Source organism: Sciurus vulgaris, assembly GCF_902686455.1.
Source record: "Sciurus vulgaris genome assembly, chromosome: 3".
NCBI classification, from domain to species: Eukaryota; Metazoa; Chordata; class Mammalia; order Rodentia; family Sciuridae; genus Sciurus; species Sciurus vulgaris.
Window position 1 is genome coordinate 66,761,561 of NC_136463.1, and position 14,954 is coordinate 66,776,514.

The 14,954-nt window shown below is 46.4% G+C and overlaps 1 protein-coding gene across 4 annotated transcripts in view; it reads right to left on the reverse strand.

The window, feature by feature from the left end:
* The window catches only part of SLC13A2 (solute carrier family 13 member 2), a 51,387-nt gene extending 38,854 nt beyond the window's left edge, over nt 1-12,533 (reverse strand). For 2 of the 4 annotated variants that reach the window (XR_013762831.1, XM_079133721.1), the window contains exon 1: nt 12,338-12,532. Coding sequence is in view for 2 of the 4 variants with exons in the window: in XM_079133721.1 (XP_078989847.1) it covers nt 12,338-12,439 (102 nt within the window). In the remaining 2 variants the exon portion in view is untranslated. Of the gene's footprint in view, nt 1-5,430; nt 5,594-12,337 lie in introns of all 4 variants that reach the window. The other 2 variants (XM_079133722.1, XM_079133723.1) reach the window with 2 other exon arrangements.
* Between the last annotated feature and the right edge of the window lie 2,421 nt (nt 12,534-14,954).

Genomic DNA, 14,954 nt, shown 5'->3' on the forward strand with positions numbered 1-14,954 from the left:
TGAGGACAGGAACTCAGTTTCTGGGTTTCTCACCCCTCACTTCTTTGCTAGCCTTGGTCTATGAATCCTTCTTTCCCACTTGTGCCACTCTGAATCCTTGGAAGTGGCCCTGTTCATAGCTCCTTTGTCTCCACCTCCAGACAGTCCCTGCTATTAGAAGCCCTGGGGTTGGTGTGGGGCATAGAATCAGGGTCTCTGGCCTGATCATCAGCCACTCATTCCACAAGCGTCCTCCCCAGGTCAGGCTGGTTCCGCCCCTCACACACTCCCATTTATTTTATTTTTCTCCAACTGTGGGCCTCTAGCCTGGTCTAAGTCCCAGCACCTTTCACCAAAGCCTCCTTATCCATCCGTCCATTTACTCTCGCATGTACTCTTGTCCCTGAAACTTCTCCTGACTGGATCCAGTGATCTCAAGGGACAGATCTATTTAATTTGCAACCCTCTCCCCCAATAGTCACTCACCTTGAAGCAGCTCAGATCCCTTGAGTGACTCCTGTTGCTTTCAGGAACCTAAGTTCAGGTCTGGTCTGTGCCCCTTCCCCCACTCCCTGCCTCCTTGGTGCTGGGAACTGAACCTAGTGCTTCTCACATGCTATGCGCTCTCTACCAGTGAGCCATACCCTCAGCCCTGTGTGCTTCCTGCCTTAAAACTCCCCTCCTTGAACCCTTCCAAACTCATTCTATGAAGCTAGTATCAACCTGATACCAAAACCAGACAAAGACACATCAAGGAAAGAAAGCTTCAGACCAATATCCCTGATGAATACAGATGCAAAAATTCTAAACAAAATTCTGGCAAATCGCATACAAAAACATATCAAAAAGATACTGAGTGGGCTGGGGAGATAGCTCAGCTGGTAAAAGTGCTTGCCCCACAAGCACAAGGCCCTGAGTTCGATCCCTAGTACCACAAAAAAAAAAAAAAAAAAAAAAAAAAAGATAGTGCACCATGATCAAGTGGGGTTCATCCAGGGATGCAAGGTTGGTTCAACATCCAGAAATCAATAAATGCAAATCATTACATCAATAAACTTAAAGAATCATATGATCATTTCAATAGATGCAAGAAAAGCATTTGATAAAATACAGCACCTCTTCATGCTCAAAATATTAGAAAAAATAGGAACATACCTCAACATTGTAAAAGCTATCTATGCTAAGCCCATGGCCAACATCATTCTAAATGGAGAAAAACTGAAAGCATTCCCCCTAAAAACTGGAACAAGACAAGGACGCCCTCTTTCACCACTTCTATGTAATATAGTCCTTGGAACACTCGCCAGAAAATTAGACAAAAGAAAGAAATTAAAGGGATAGGAATAGGAAAAGAAGAATTCAAACTATCCCTATTTGCCAACGACATGATTCTATATTTAGAAGATCCAAAAGTATTCTACCAGAAAACTTCTAGAACTAATAAATGAATTCAGCAAAGTAGCAGGATATAAAGTCAACACTCATAAATCTAATGCATTTCTAGTCACAAGTGATGAATCCTCTGAAAGAGAAATTAGGAAAACCACCCCCATTCACAATAGCCTCAGGAAAAAAAACAAAAACAAAAACAAAAAAAAAACCTTGGGAATCAATCTAACAAAGAGGCGAAAGACCTCTACAATGAAAACTATAGAACACTAAAGAAAGAAATGAAAGAAAACCTTAGAAGATGGAAAGATCTCCTATGTTCTTGGACAGGCAGAATTAATAATGTCAAAATGGCTATACTACCAAAAGCACTATACAAATTCAATGAAATTCCAAATAAAATCCCAATGATGTACCTCATAGAAATAGAGAAAGCAATCATGAAATTCATTTGGAAAAATAAGAGACCCAGAATAGTCAAAGCAATCTTAGCAGGAAGAGTGAAGCAGAACTTAGACTATACTACAGATCAGTAGTAAGAAAAACAGCATGGTTTTGGCACCAAAATAGGCAGGTAGACCAATGATACAGAATAGAAGAAAGAGAGACAAACCCACAGTTATCTCATACTAGACAAAGGTGTCAAAAACATACAATGGAGAAAAGATAGCCTCTTCAACAAATGGTGCTGGGAAAACTGGAAATCCATATGTAGCAAAATGAAATTAAACCCCTATCTCTCACTCTGCACAAAACTCAACTCAAAAAGGATCAAGGACCTAGGAATTAGACCAGAGACCCTGCACCAAATAGAAGAAAAAGTAGGCCTAACTCTTCATAATGGGGCTGGGGTTGTGACTCAGTGGTAGAGCACTTGCCTAGTACATGTGGAGCACTGGGTTCAATCCCCAGCACCACATTAAAAAAAAAAAAAAAAAAAAAAACAACTAAATAAACAAAATAAAGGTACTGTGTCCATCTGCAACTAAAAATATTTAACAACAACAAAATCTTCATCATCTTGGCTTAGGACCAGACTCCCAAAGAGTAAGAAATAAAAACAAGAATCAATAAATGGGATGGATTCAAACTAAAAGGCTTTTTCTCAGCAAAGGAAATAATCAATAATGTGAAGAGAGAGTTTACAGAGTGGGAGAAAATCTTTACCACATGCACTTCAGATAGAGAACTAATCTCCAGAATTTATGAAGAACTCAAAAAAACTTAACATCAAAAATACAAATAACCCAATCAATAAACAGGCTAAGGAACTGGACACTTCACAGAAGAAATACGATCGATCAACAAACATGAGAAAATGTTCATCATCTCTTGCAACTAGAGAAATGCAAATAAAAACTACTCTAAGATTTCATCTCACTCCAGTTAGAATGACAATTATCAGGAATATAAGCAATAACATGTTGAGGAGGATGTGGGAAAAAAGGTACACTCATACATTTCTGGTGGGACTGCAGATTGGTGCATTCACTTTGGAAAGCAGTGCGGAGATTACCTAGAAAACTTGGTATGGAACATCCATTTGACCCAGCTATCTCACTTCTCAGTTTATACCCAAAGGACTTAAAATGAGCATATGACAATGATGCAGTCACATCAATGTTTACAGCGGCTCAATTCACAATAGCTAGATTGTGGAACCAACCTAGATACCCTTCAAAAGATGAATGGATAAAGAAACTATGGTATATATACACAATGGGATATTACTCAGCCATAAAGAAGAATAAAATTATGTCCTTTGCAGGTAAATGGATGGAGTTGGAGAATATCATGCCAAGTGAGATAAGCCAATCCCCCAAAACCAAAGGCCAAATGTTTTCTCTGATAAGAGGATGATGATATATAACAGGGAGGGGAGGGGGTAAGGAAAGAATGGAGGAATGCTGGATTGTGTAGAGGAAAATGAGGGGATGGGAGGGGGCTGGGGGGAGGAAAGATGGTGGAATGAGATAAACATGTACATGTGTGATTATAAGAATTGTGTGACTCTACATCATGTACAACCAGAGAAATGAAAAGTTGTACCCATTTGTGTACAATGAATCCAAATGCATTCTACTGTCATGTATAACCAAATAGAACAAACAATTTTAAAAAATCAAATAACTCCCCTCCTTGCTATCTCTGCTCTGGTCATACAGGTCTTCTTTGAGTTCCTTGAATACTCCATCCTCTCTCTGGCCACAGGGCCTTTGCACATAATTTCCTTTCTCTGGCCCTTTCTTGTCTCCCTACTTTATCTAGTTTAGTTGATATCTGCTCATTCTTTTATTTTTATTTTTTTTTGTAGAATTGGGGATTGAACCCAGGGCCTCATGCATGCCAGCCAGGCACTCTACCACTGAGCTACATCCCTAGCCTCCTCTACTCAGGCTTAAGATGTCAGCCCAAATATTCCTTCTCCAGGGAAAGCCAGCTTCCAGGTTGGGGTAGAATTCCCATTTGTCACACTTTGATTTCTGGTACCTCTTCTGCACAGTGGTTATCATAGTCTGTAATCAACATTGTTTTATGAATTAATGATGAGCATTATTTATTTATTTTTATTGTTTGTTCTACTTAGTTATTTTTGTCACCAGATTGTAATCTTCAGGGTCTGAGTCCCTTTCTACTCATTCCATCAGGGAGCCTGGTACCGTTGCAATAGAACTGGCACCCTGAATGCGTGAGTGAATGAATGCAGGCCCTAGGGAGACAGACGTTAGTCAGGCCCAGTTCTGCCCACAGAGAGTGTGTGTGTGGACTAGCCTGTAGAACCTGGCTAGGTGGGCTGTTCTGCAAAGTCAGTAATGGACAGAAAAGGGCTCCCAGATCCTAAGGCTGACAGCATGCTTCTTTTCCAATGGGAAAGCACACATCCAGGAGTCAAAAAAACCCGAGTGCCCAGGCCCAGCTTTATTGATGTGTGTCTTTGGACAAATTGCTTAATCTCTCTTGACTTTCTTTTTTTTTTTAAGAAATACACGACCTTTCCAGATGTGCACATATGTATCTCCTTTACATATTTACAAATGGGAATAAGAGAAGCACTGACCTGACTGGGATAGTATAAGAATGAAAAGGACTAACAGATGTGACTATGCAGAAAGAGGCTGTAAGGCATTGCACCCCATGAACAAATCACAAGACTGGCCTTGGGAGAGCAACATGCCCCTGGACTGCTAGGGAATCAGGATGCATGAGTGCAGATGGAAATGAATGCACCAGAGAATCCAGGGCAGACTCTGGACTCTGGGTGAGTGGCAGGTGTGGGTAGGGTCAAAGAATGTGGACAGCATGGCCTATGGCTGCCAGGCAGCAGCAAACATACCCACAGTCTCAAGGTGTCACAGCTTATTTCTCCTGGTGATTGAAGGTTAACCCAGGGTGGGGATGGGCTGGCACACAGCACGCCTCTCCTGCTGGCTCTCTGTCCCTGCAAGTGGGGCTGTGGCTGGCGGTGAGCGTTCTTGGGGCTTGGAAGTAAGGTGGGGCACTGGGTGGCATCTTGCCAAGTACCACAGCAAAGGAGAGGTGGATACTCAGAGAGGAGAAGGGCCTCTTCCCAGAGCCTCCTTCCATCTGAGCTGAAGAAGGGTTCAAGACAGAGGATGCTGAACAGGTGCTGAGGGACGAGTAGGAGTTCACTTGGTGAGCAAGAGGGGTTGGGATGAGGGGGTAAACACAGAGGGCACAGAACACAGCAGCAAAGATCAAGATCCTTTCCTGGATGGGTGTATACTGGAAAAGAACTTGATGTGCCCTGAGAGAGACCTAGGGCTTTCTTGGGAAGATAAAACTGGGAGGCCTCTGAAGGGTTTAAGGCAGATAGAGTGTCATGTCAGATAGGTGTTTAATAAAAGATTACACAGGGGGTGGAAGTGTATATCAGTGGTAAAACACGTGGTCAGCACGTGTGAGGCCCTGGGTTCAATCCCCAGTATAAAAAAAAAAAAAAAAAAAAAAAACAACACAAAACAAAAACAAAAAACAAAAAAAGAAAGAAAGAAAGAAAAGAAAAAAACCTGAGAGTCAGTGACCAGGCACAGTGGTGCGCACCTGTGATTCCAGCTTCTCAGGAGGTGGAGGAAGGACAATGGCAAGTTCAAGGCCAGCCTGGACAACTTAGTGAGACCCTGTCTCAAAATAAAATGAAAAGACCTGGGGATGTGGCCCGTGGTAGAGTGCTCGCCCAGCATGTGTGAGGCCCTGGGTTCCATCCCTAGTACAAAAGAAAATAAAATTTCATGTGACTTCTCTGATTTAGGGGTTCTTAACCTGTTTTTTTTTTTTTTTTTTTTTTTTTTTTGGTATCAGGACCCACTTGGCAGCCTGACGAAAACTTAAAACTCCTTAGGACAAGTTTTTTAAAGTGCAACAAATAACACACGTGGGCCTACAAAGAAACAGTCATATTGAAATCCAGCTATTAAATCACGAAAAAAAAATGCTGGGAGGATAACATCCTTTCCAGAAATAATAGACAAATGCCGAATACCTTTGAGGACTGAATATACAAAGGGGACAATGGCTAATTCACTTGTAAAAATATGTCCCACAGTCTCCACAGCAACCAGTCCAGAAGCCAAACCACAACTCCCGCAGCAGTTGGCCTTCAACAGTTGGGATTTGTTCATACTGCCAACTTCCTTCGATTTTGCCCCCACATCCTTCCCCCACTTCCAAGTCAGGCCCAACATTGAGAAAGCCACACATGATGTCCCCACCAGTCTTGCTGTGTGCCCTTCTCTACTTAGACCGCCTAAGGCTCCCAGGACTCACAGCCTCCCCGTCCGGCACACCTGAAGCTAACCCTCTCCTCCTCTGGTTCAGAAGTGTTCCCATCCCCTCCCTGCCTGCCTCAAGGCCCTGCCAATCATAGGCGATGGCAGCTGACTCCTCCAATCCTTTCTCACTTGGGTGGACTCCATTTATTTCTGCCCCTCAGTACAAATGACTTTGTTGCACCATCTTCGGCTCCTAGAGAGGGAGGAATTTCTTCTTTCCTTTCTTTTTTTTTTCCCCCAGAGATCAGGTCTCACCATGTTGCCTAGGCTGGCTTTGAACTCCTGGGCTCAAGTGATCCTACTGCCTCAGCTTCCTCCATTAGCTGGGACTACAGGAGTGCCTGGTTGAGACAATGGATTTTGAGTGTCAGAAAAAACAAAGGTGGGGGAAAGATTCCTGACATCACAGTCTGGGCCACAGCCAGGAGTGCTGTGTCCACTAAAGAGCCAACGCAAGCTAAGCCGGGGCAACAGGAACACAGCATTCCCACACTCCCCCGTGAACTGGATCCTCACAACAGCCCTGGGCCTCCGTGGATCACATCCAGGAAACGTGGCTGTTGAAGATTTGTATCTTACTTTCCCGTTCCTGGCTTTCACCTTGGAGTTGCTGATAAGCAGGGACATGATTTAGCAATCTGGGGCAAAGTCTGAGTTGGGGAACCTTCTCTCTACTCCAGGAATCCCCTGATCTTGGAGGCTGGCTTCTACTTCTAGTCCTACTTTCAGGTGCCCCAGAGACTAGGGAACCTATCTCCACACAGCCCCAGCTGCTGCTCGCAGCTTCCCTTGGGGACCACAGCTCCCCACTCTGGGGGAATGACCAGACATGCCTTCCTGTTTCAGAGGTGGGAACATCTGAGGCCCTTGAGAGGCCAACAGCCCATCTGAACAGAGCTGTAGAGAAATGAGGCATTTACATGGTGCCTGAGGCCAGTCTGTGTTTCCTGGGGGACCTGGGATGCAAGAGTCCAGGAGCAGAGAGAGCTAGTGTGGACAGAGCAGGGAGGCACTCTGGGTATGGAGGATGTTTTGTCTCATCTTCACAACAAACAATCCCTTAGAGGTGAGAGGGTTGGAGAGGCTCTGCAAGGTTGCAGGGTGCACATGCTCCTGAGTGTATTTGAATCCACATCTTATCTGGTTGCAAAATCCATGCTTTGCTTTCTGGACTCTGTTTTCTTCACCGACAGCCAGAGAGTCTCAAAAGATAGAGAGTCCAAATTCCTTGTCCAGTCTTCCTATCTGTAGTGAATCATCTAGAGTCCTGTGCCTTTGGGGTTCAGGAATAGCTGGCATTAAGGTCCTCTACAGAGATTTTAAGATGCCCACATTCTGTTCTTGTCCTTTTAAGAGTGCAGGTGGTTCAGATTAAGAGATCCCATCATCTTCTGTTCTTACTATAAGGCAATATTGATTTCTGCTGAGCTTTTGTCTGGACAGCATTGTGCCATCTGGAGATTGTTTTATAGATGGTCCCTTTGAGTCCCAGAAGGCATTGCTTTTTTCTTTTTCTTTCTTTCTTTTTTTTTTATGTTCCCAGAATGGCACTCTAACACTGTGCTATATCCTTGGTCCATTTCATTTTTTATTTTGAGACAGGGTCTCACTAAGTTGCCCAGGTTGACATAAGTCAAACTTCTGTGCATTGCCATGCCCAACTGCATTTTTTACTCTTAACTTTCTAGCCATTTGACCCTTGAGCAAATCATTTACCACTCATGGTCCATAGCATAAGATTCCCACTCCTTTCCCTGGCCTCGTGAGGCTGACATTGGCTGAGTTCTCCCTCCATCTCTAACCTTAACTTAAACAATCTGATCCTCACTCAGGTCACCTTGCCAAGCTCGCTCCTGTCCTCAGCCATTGGTGCTTGCTGTATGTTCTGCCTGGACTGCTCTTCACCCAGAGCTGAGCTTGAATGGCTCTTATCTGCCATTCAGATCTCAGGGTGGCTATGGCCCCTCGTGAGGCTGTTCTCCCTGCGTGCACAGCAGACCCTCTCTGAGTCATAGTCACAACCTGCTATAGTGTTTCCATGGTTTGTACAGCATGTGCTTTCCATGTGTCTCCCCACTTCACCTACCCTGAGGAATGCCCATTTCACCAAATTCTCTCCTCAATGCACCTAAACGGTACCTGTCACACGGTACTGAGGCCTGGCTTCACCCACAAGGGAAGGAATGGATGAATGAATGAGCAGTGGCTGCCATATACTGATGGTGCTCTGGCTGCAGGGCTGGGGGAGCAGGGAGAAAGCTTTGGATTCTACTGTCCTTGACTGGCTAGGACCACCAGAGGGGACCGACATTTAAGGGTTCTGTAGCCATTACTGCTGTTTTCAGCCTTGCGCTATTGCTCCTGGCCTTCCTGCCACCCGGCCTGCCCTCTGCAGCTGCCTCTGACTGCTGGAACTTCACCCAAACACCACCCGCTTTGGATTCTCCCTCAATTCCATTGGAAGAATTCGCTCCCTCCTCGGAGTTCTATAGACTTCTTGCTGTATCTCTGTGTGGCATAAATGCCTGTCTCTGGACTGTGACAAGCTAGAGGATTGAACAATTATATTCCTTTCCAGGAACCCCTGGCACAGAGCAAAGGCTCCACAGACCTCTGGAGGAGGATGGTGGAAGGTTTGGCTGGATGGGCATGAAGGAGGAAGGCTTTGGAGGGGGGGTCATAATGGGGGTACCACCCTGTCTCCATGAACAGCCTCAAACAGAGACCCCAAGACCAGGTTTCATTCTAGTTTTTTTTTTTTTTTTCTAGCAGAAACTTTAAGCAAATAACTTTACCATTTTGTGCCTCAGTTTACATGTCTGTGAAATTGAGACTGCAGTAGTAACTCCACTCAGGTGGCAATAGTCACACTGGGGCTTTAGTGAGAAATAAGTGAGCTAATACATTGGCTGACCCAATACCTAACACATCAAATATACTTAGTAAATGTCAACTATTATTATGGACACGGGTCTGAGCCTAGTCTGTGCTTCCCCCTTCCCACACTGGGGTCCAGAGGCTTAGTCTGGAGATTCATTACAGAAAGCAAAGACTCAATAGGAATTCAGAAAAGGGTTCTCTTTGCTCACATTTCTTCATACCTTCATTTCTTCACTCAGGAAGTATTTTCTGAGTGTCTGCTATGTGGCCCTGGGACTCTGTACAGAATGCGATGAGGCCACTGCCCTCCAGGGGTCTACATTCTAGTGCAGCAAGTCAGAGGATAAGCAGAAAGGAAACAAATAGATAATTTCAGATAGTGAATATAACAAAAACAACAGGGGTATGTAATGAAGAGTGGCTGGAGTATCGGAGAGGCTTTTCTGAGATGGATTTAAGTCGAAGCCTGAGGATCGTGAAGGAGGCATCTGGGAGAATAGTCCAGGCAGGGGCAGAGAAAACTGAGGAGCAGAGAGAAGACTAGAATGGCTACAGAAGCATGACCTGGAGGCGGGATGTAGGAGGTAGGGGATGGAGTCCGAGGGATTGGCAGGGGCGGAGCCTCAGGGACATGCTTCTTCTGAGGGGTTGGGATTGGATTTAATTCCAAGTTTGATGGGAAACCCATGTAGGGTTGTAAGTATAGTGGCATGATCTTAGGATCTTTTGAGATCATCCTGATTGCAGGGTGGAGAATGGTCCAGCCAGGGGTAGGTCAGGTGAGAAATGACAAGATCCCCACCCTAGGATTGCATTCAGAGTACAGATATCCTTAACTTATGATGGTTCTACTTAATGATTTTTCCACCTTATGCTGGTGCAAAATTGGCATAAATTCTGCAGAAACCATGCTGGAAGATTTCAATTTTGGTCTTTCCTCAGCTAGCAACATGTGGTCCTCGTGGGTGATATGGGTAGTGGCAGCGAGATCTAGCTGCCAGTTAGCCACACAGTTACGGGGGTGAACACCTTTGCTCCATGGTGCACCATGTTGCTAAGCCTGGATGTATGGTAGTCGGGTACATGAAGTGCGTTTTCTCTCTCTCTCTTTTTTTTTTTTTTTTTTTTTTGGTAGATGGACACGATATCTTTATTTACTTTTTATTTTTTTATTTGGTGCAGAGAATCGAACCCAGTGCCTCACGTGCTAGGCAAGCACTCTACCACTGAGCCACGACCCCAGCTCATGAAGTGTGTTTTCCTCTTGACAGTTGCTCAACTTAGGTTGAGTTTATTTGATGTAACCACATCATAAGTGGGGTGCATCTGTAGTGATTTTGGGATAGTGGGTACACAGGGCCTGCTGGTGCATGTGTGGAGATGGATGGTGAGTTTTTAGCTTAGCACAATGAAGTAGCAGGTTAATCCTTTCTTGGTAAGACTGAGGGAAGACCCTGCTGGAGAAGACGGGCACTTGGGGTTTGATCTGAATGTGGAGAAACATAGGCTGCTTACAGAGAAAATATGCAAGTGGAGAAGCTGTCGGGGTTAGTTGGAGAGTAAAAATGTAGAGGTTAGGCTGGAGCTACAGACTGGGGACTCAGCATAGAGACGCTTTTAAAAGCATGAGGCACCATAAGATCACCTGGGGGTAGGGAGCAGAGACGGAGGGGAGGGGCAGGAAGGGACCCTGGGAAACCTCAAGCTTCTAGCGTCAGAGGGAGGAGGAGCCAGGAAAGGTGGGAAGGAAACCAGAGGTGTCACCAAAACCCAGAGAAGACTGTGGCAAAGAGAAGGGTGACTGACTATGGTGGAGGCTGCTTAAGGGCAGAGGAAGGTACAGATGGACTGCAGGGTTTGTTTGGTACCATGGAAGCTGGTGGGGAACTGGGTCTTCGGAGATGGGAGCCGGTCAATGAAGAAAGGACTTGTGTGGTGTAGGCAATGTCTTTGGTTTGCTGTTAAGAGAGAGAGGGCAGAGAAGGCATTGTCTGGAGATGGGCTGAAGGCGGGGACTTGTCTGTTTGTTTAGGATGGGAGGTATTACAGGATGTTTGTGTGCCAATGGGAGAGATCAGGCAGAGAGATAGAAATTGATCATGCAGGGGAGACAGGATAATTGTAGGAGCAAAGTCTTTGCAAGGGGTGGGTTCCCAGTCCCCGTCAGAATTAGAACAGGGAAGGCAATGCCTGGGCCAGTTGTGGATGCAGGGGCAGGTATGCTAAAGGGACAGCTGGGCCTCTAACATACTACACTCCCACCAAAGGGTCTGGTTTCTAGCACTAGCTCAGGTTTTCCTGTGGGACCTTGGGAAAATTACTGGATCCTTCTGGGTTGTGCTCCCCCTAGGGTGGTGATGGTGGGGTTATCACACTTGCCCCAGCTTGTTTGAAAACTTCATCTCTTGGATTCCCCACAGAGATATCACAAGCTTTGGCCTGAGAGGAAGCTTGTCTAGTAGGTCAGCAGGCTAATTTTGGATTCATAATTTTGCATTCTTTTCCCTACAGAGGAACTCAAAAGAGTACAAAAATCTGGCTCCATGAAACCAGGAGCTGTCCTGGGACTTCGAGTAAATGACTCAACTTTCCCCATCTGTAAAATGGGAGGGTGGGACTTGCTTCATAAAATGGGGAATGGGGTTACTAGGTAAAGAATGCAGGCCATGAAGTGGGGGCTCAAATGAATGAGATGAAACTATCACTTTTGCTGGGGCTGGGGGAGGAGGTAGGGACCCTGTGCCCTGATGTGTGCATTGACAGTGGTTCCCCTCTTCCCATTCCCATCTCCCTCCTCAGTAGACCTAGCCCTTGAGGTTATAGGTCAGCTTCTCTTTTTGTTTACACCTGCGAAGGCACAGACTACCTGAGGCCAGCTTTCTCCTACTCTCCTTCCTTCCCTCTCCAAAACTGGCCACCTCCCTTCTTCTTCCTGTCCCTCCCCACACTTCCCCCAAAGAGCCCAGTGCAGGGGGTTGGGTGGGCATGTAGTGAGCAGATCAACTCCATCTGCCTCCTTCTGCAGCTCCTTTACAGAATTGGCTTCCAGTTCCCCAAGGCAGCAGATTTCAAATGCACGTGAGTGATTCTCAAGGGACTTCTACTTCTGGGTGCCAAGCAAAAGCCCCCTTTGACTTCTTGGCCAGCAGCCCTCAGGAGGGCCAGGAGGTTGGGGTGTCACTTCCAGGGTAGAAGAGATGACAAGGCTATGCTGGTTCCTAAGGATGCCCCACCCTGCCCAGACAGACCCTCTCCTGACTCCCCTGGAGTTTTCTGTGTCCAGAACCCCAAGTCCTTACCTTACTGGGGACGAGGATAGGCAGAGGCAGCAGAACGATGGGCAGAAGCAACACAATCAGGTAGGAGCGATAGGCCCACAGGCCCTGCCAGCAGGTGGCCATGGTGTGGACCAGCTGGAGCTGCCAGAGTCACAGCCTCCAGGAGCCTGAGGAACTGAAGGACCAAACAGAAGGCACAGCCAGCAGGTGGCCCGGGGCAGGCTTATATAAAGCCAGTTGAGTGTTAACCATTGACCCACCCTGGCAATCACAATGTTTTTGGAGTCGGGAGGTGGGAGTAAGGAGGAGGGACTTGCAGGAGGAGGAAAGATCAGGAAGACTTTGCAAAGAAAGGGAGGGGGAAAGGCCAAGGAATAAAAACTTCAGATTCCTCCCAGAAGTTAAGTCCAGAGTTAACTCCTTCTGTTCACAGAGGCTACCGAGGGCTGCCACTGGGAAGGAAGGGTGTTTGGAGAGTCTCCAGCAAGAGCCCAAGTCCTCCTCCCGGCCCAGCCTACCTTTCTTCCTTCTTCCCTCAGGTGCCTCTGGAGGCACCCTGCCCTCCGGGAGATGCCAGTCTAAGATGGATGGTAGAAAGGCCTGGAGGAAACCCCTCCCCTCCTTCCTGGTGTCAAGGAAATTGTCAAACTCACCTGTCCTGAAAACTTCAGAGTCACTGTGTGACACTGATCTGCTGACTTGACCTCTCAGGAGAGCCTCTTCCTCATTCTGCAGTAATTTCTTCCTCTTATGAGGATCAAATTAGACAATTCATGTATGTTGAGCGTTGATGTGTGGTAGATGTACAATAAAGATTAGTTTCCTTCAGATTCTTCCTGGTGGCCCCACCCTACCCCCCACTGCCATGGAAGTCCAGCAAAGATTGCCTCATATTTTGGGGATATACTTGATCTCTTCATATATCATTTCACCCATCTACTCACCAAACAAATATTTGGCACCCATTTTGCGCTGTGCTCAGTGCTAAGGATACAGAAAGTAAAATGCTAACATTTGTTCAGCATTCAGTACCGGTTGGTTAGTGTTCTATTTCATTGACTGTAAAACCACACCATGGGTTAGGTATTAACAGATGGGGAAACTGAGGCCCAAAGACACAGAGCCAGTCGGAATTCGAATGTGCAAGGACGCCTGGAGGAGAGGGTCACTGGGCCAAGACTCAGAAATAGAGTCCAAATTGGCCAAGAGATGTCAGGGGACAGTGTGTGAGCAGGGAAGAGTGAACTAGGGCCTGGAGGGGGTGTGTGTGTGTGTGTGTGCGCGCCTGTGCACATGCATGTGTCTGTTGCAGAGGGTATGTTGTGTTGTGGAGGAAATTGTGTGTCATCTAGTCATCTATCTGGCCAGAACCTCTGTCTCTTGTTGCTCTCACCCTGCTCATCCATACTGCACACAGTAGGTGCTTGGTTCATGTTTCTGATGATTATCAGAGTGTGGTGATCTCAGTGTGCTAGGATAAGAAGGCAGGGTGTCAGGGAGAATGGTTCCGGCAGGGAATGCAGCCTGGCACAGATGCAGAAGTTTGTGAAGTTTAGAGAACAGAAGGTTCTGTGTGGTTGGAATATAAATTTGGGGGGTCAGGATTGAGAACTGATAACCACATGATATGCAATAGTGTGGTTGTTAGACCATGAAGGCATTCCTGGGCCCAGTGGGGTCTGTGTGAGAGAGACCCCCAGTTCCTTACGGCGTGGACAGATCCAGGTTGAGGGCTCCTGGGGTTGAACCAGGCTAGGTGGGAAGCTATAGTCACATGGGACAGACCAGCCACCCCTAGCCCCACTTAGTCCGTGGCCCCTTCACGCCCACACAGCCAGCCTGCCACTGCTCAGGGCAAAGTAAGCAAGAGCCAGGAAGCTCTGGATAGACAAAGGGTTTCAGATGTGCAGGACAATACTTTGATTCTATTTTACTTAGAAGGCGGTCTCTCTCATGGCCTGAGGCTCTGGAGGAGCCACCGGAGCAACCAGGCTGGGCCTCATCCTTCAGGAACGACATTCACTATGTGTAAAATCTGCATCCCAATTCAACTAACTCCTCACATCAACCTGTGATATTGGCTCACAGCAGTGAAGTGACTTGCCTAGGGTCACACAGCATGTAAGTCACTGAGAGAATCAAGATTCTTTTCTAAGACTACTCTTGCCCTCAACTCAGTCCTCCATGTTCTGGGCTCCTTTGATGGAAATGGAACAAAATTCAGGGATTCCAAAATCAGCTGGCTACTGTTTCCCTGTTATCGCTCTCTTCCCCTAAAGCTTTCTTCAAAGTTCCAGGCTTTGGGGACCTTTGCTGATTCTCTTTTGAGGCTTAATGTTGGGGTCTATTCCATCACCAGAAGCCAGGCCCCCTCTGTGTTTAATTCATCTCAAAGTCAGTGTCCCAAGACCAATGGGAAGCCTCCAGCTGTCACACTCCCCGTGAGAGCTTGCCCTTTGCCTGGCAATCACAGCCAGGGCCCTACTCTGCCAAGCCTGGTTCAGTTCCCCAGTTTGCCCCACCCCTTCTTTGATTAGTGCTGGGAATAATTGCTTTTCTTTTCATGGCTCCTGATGGACTGTGACCAGCTTATGCAGATACATGCTGTCCTTCTTCAGTCTCTGCATGGGCTATGTCT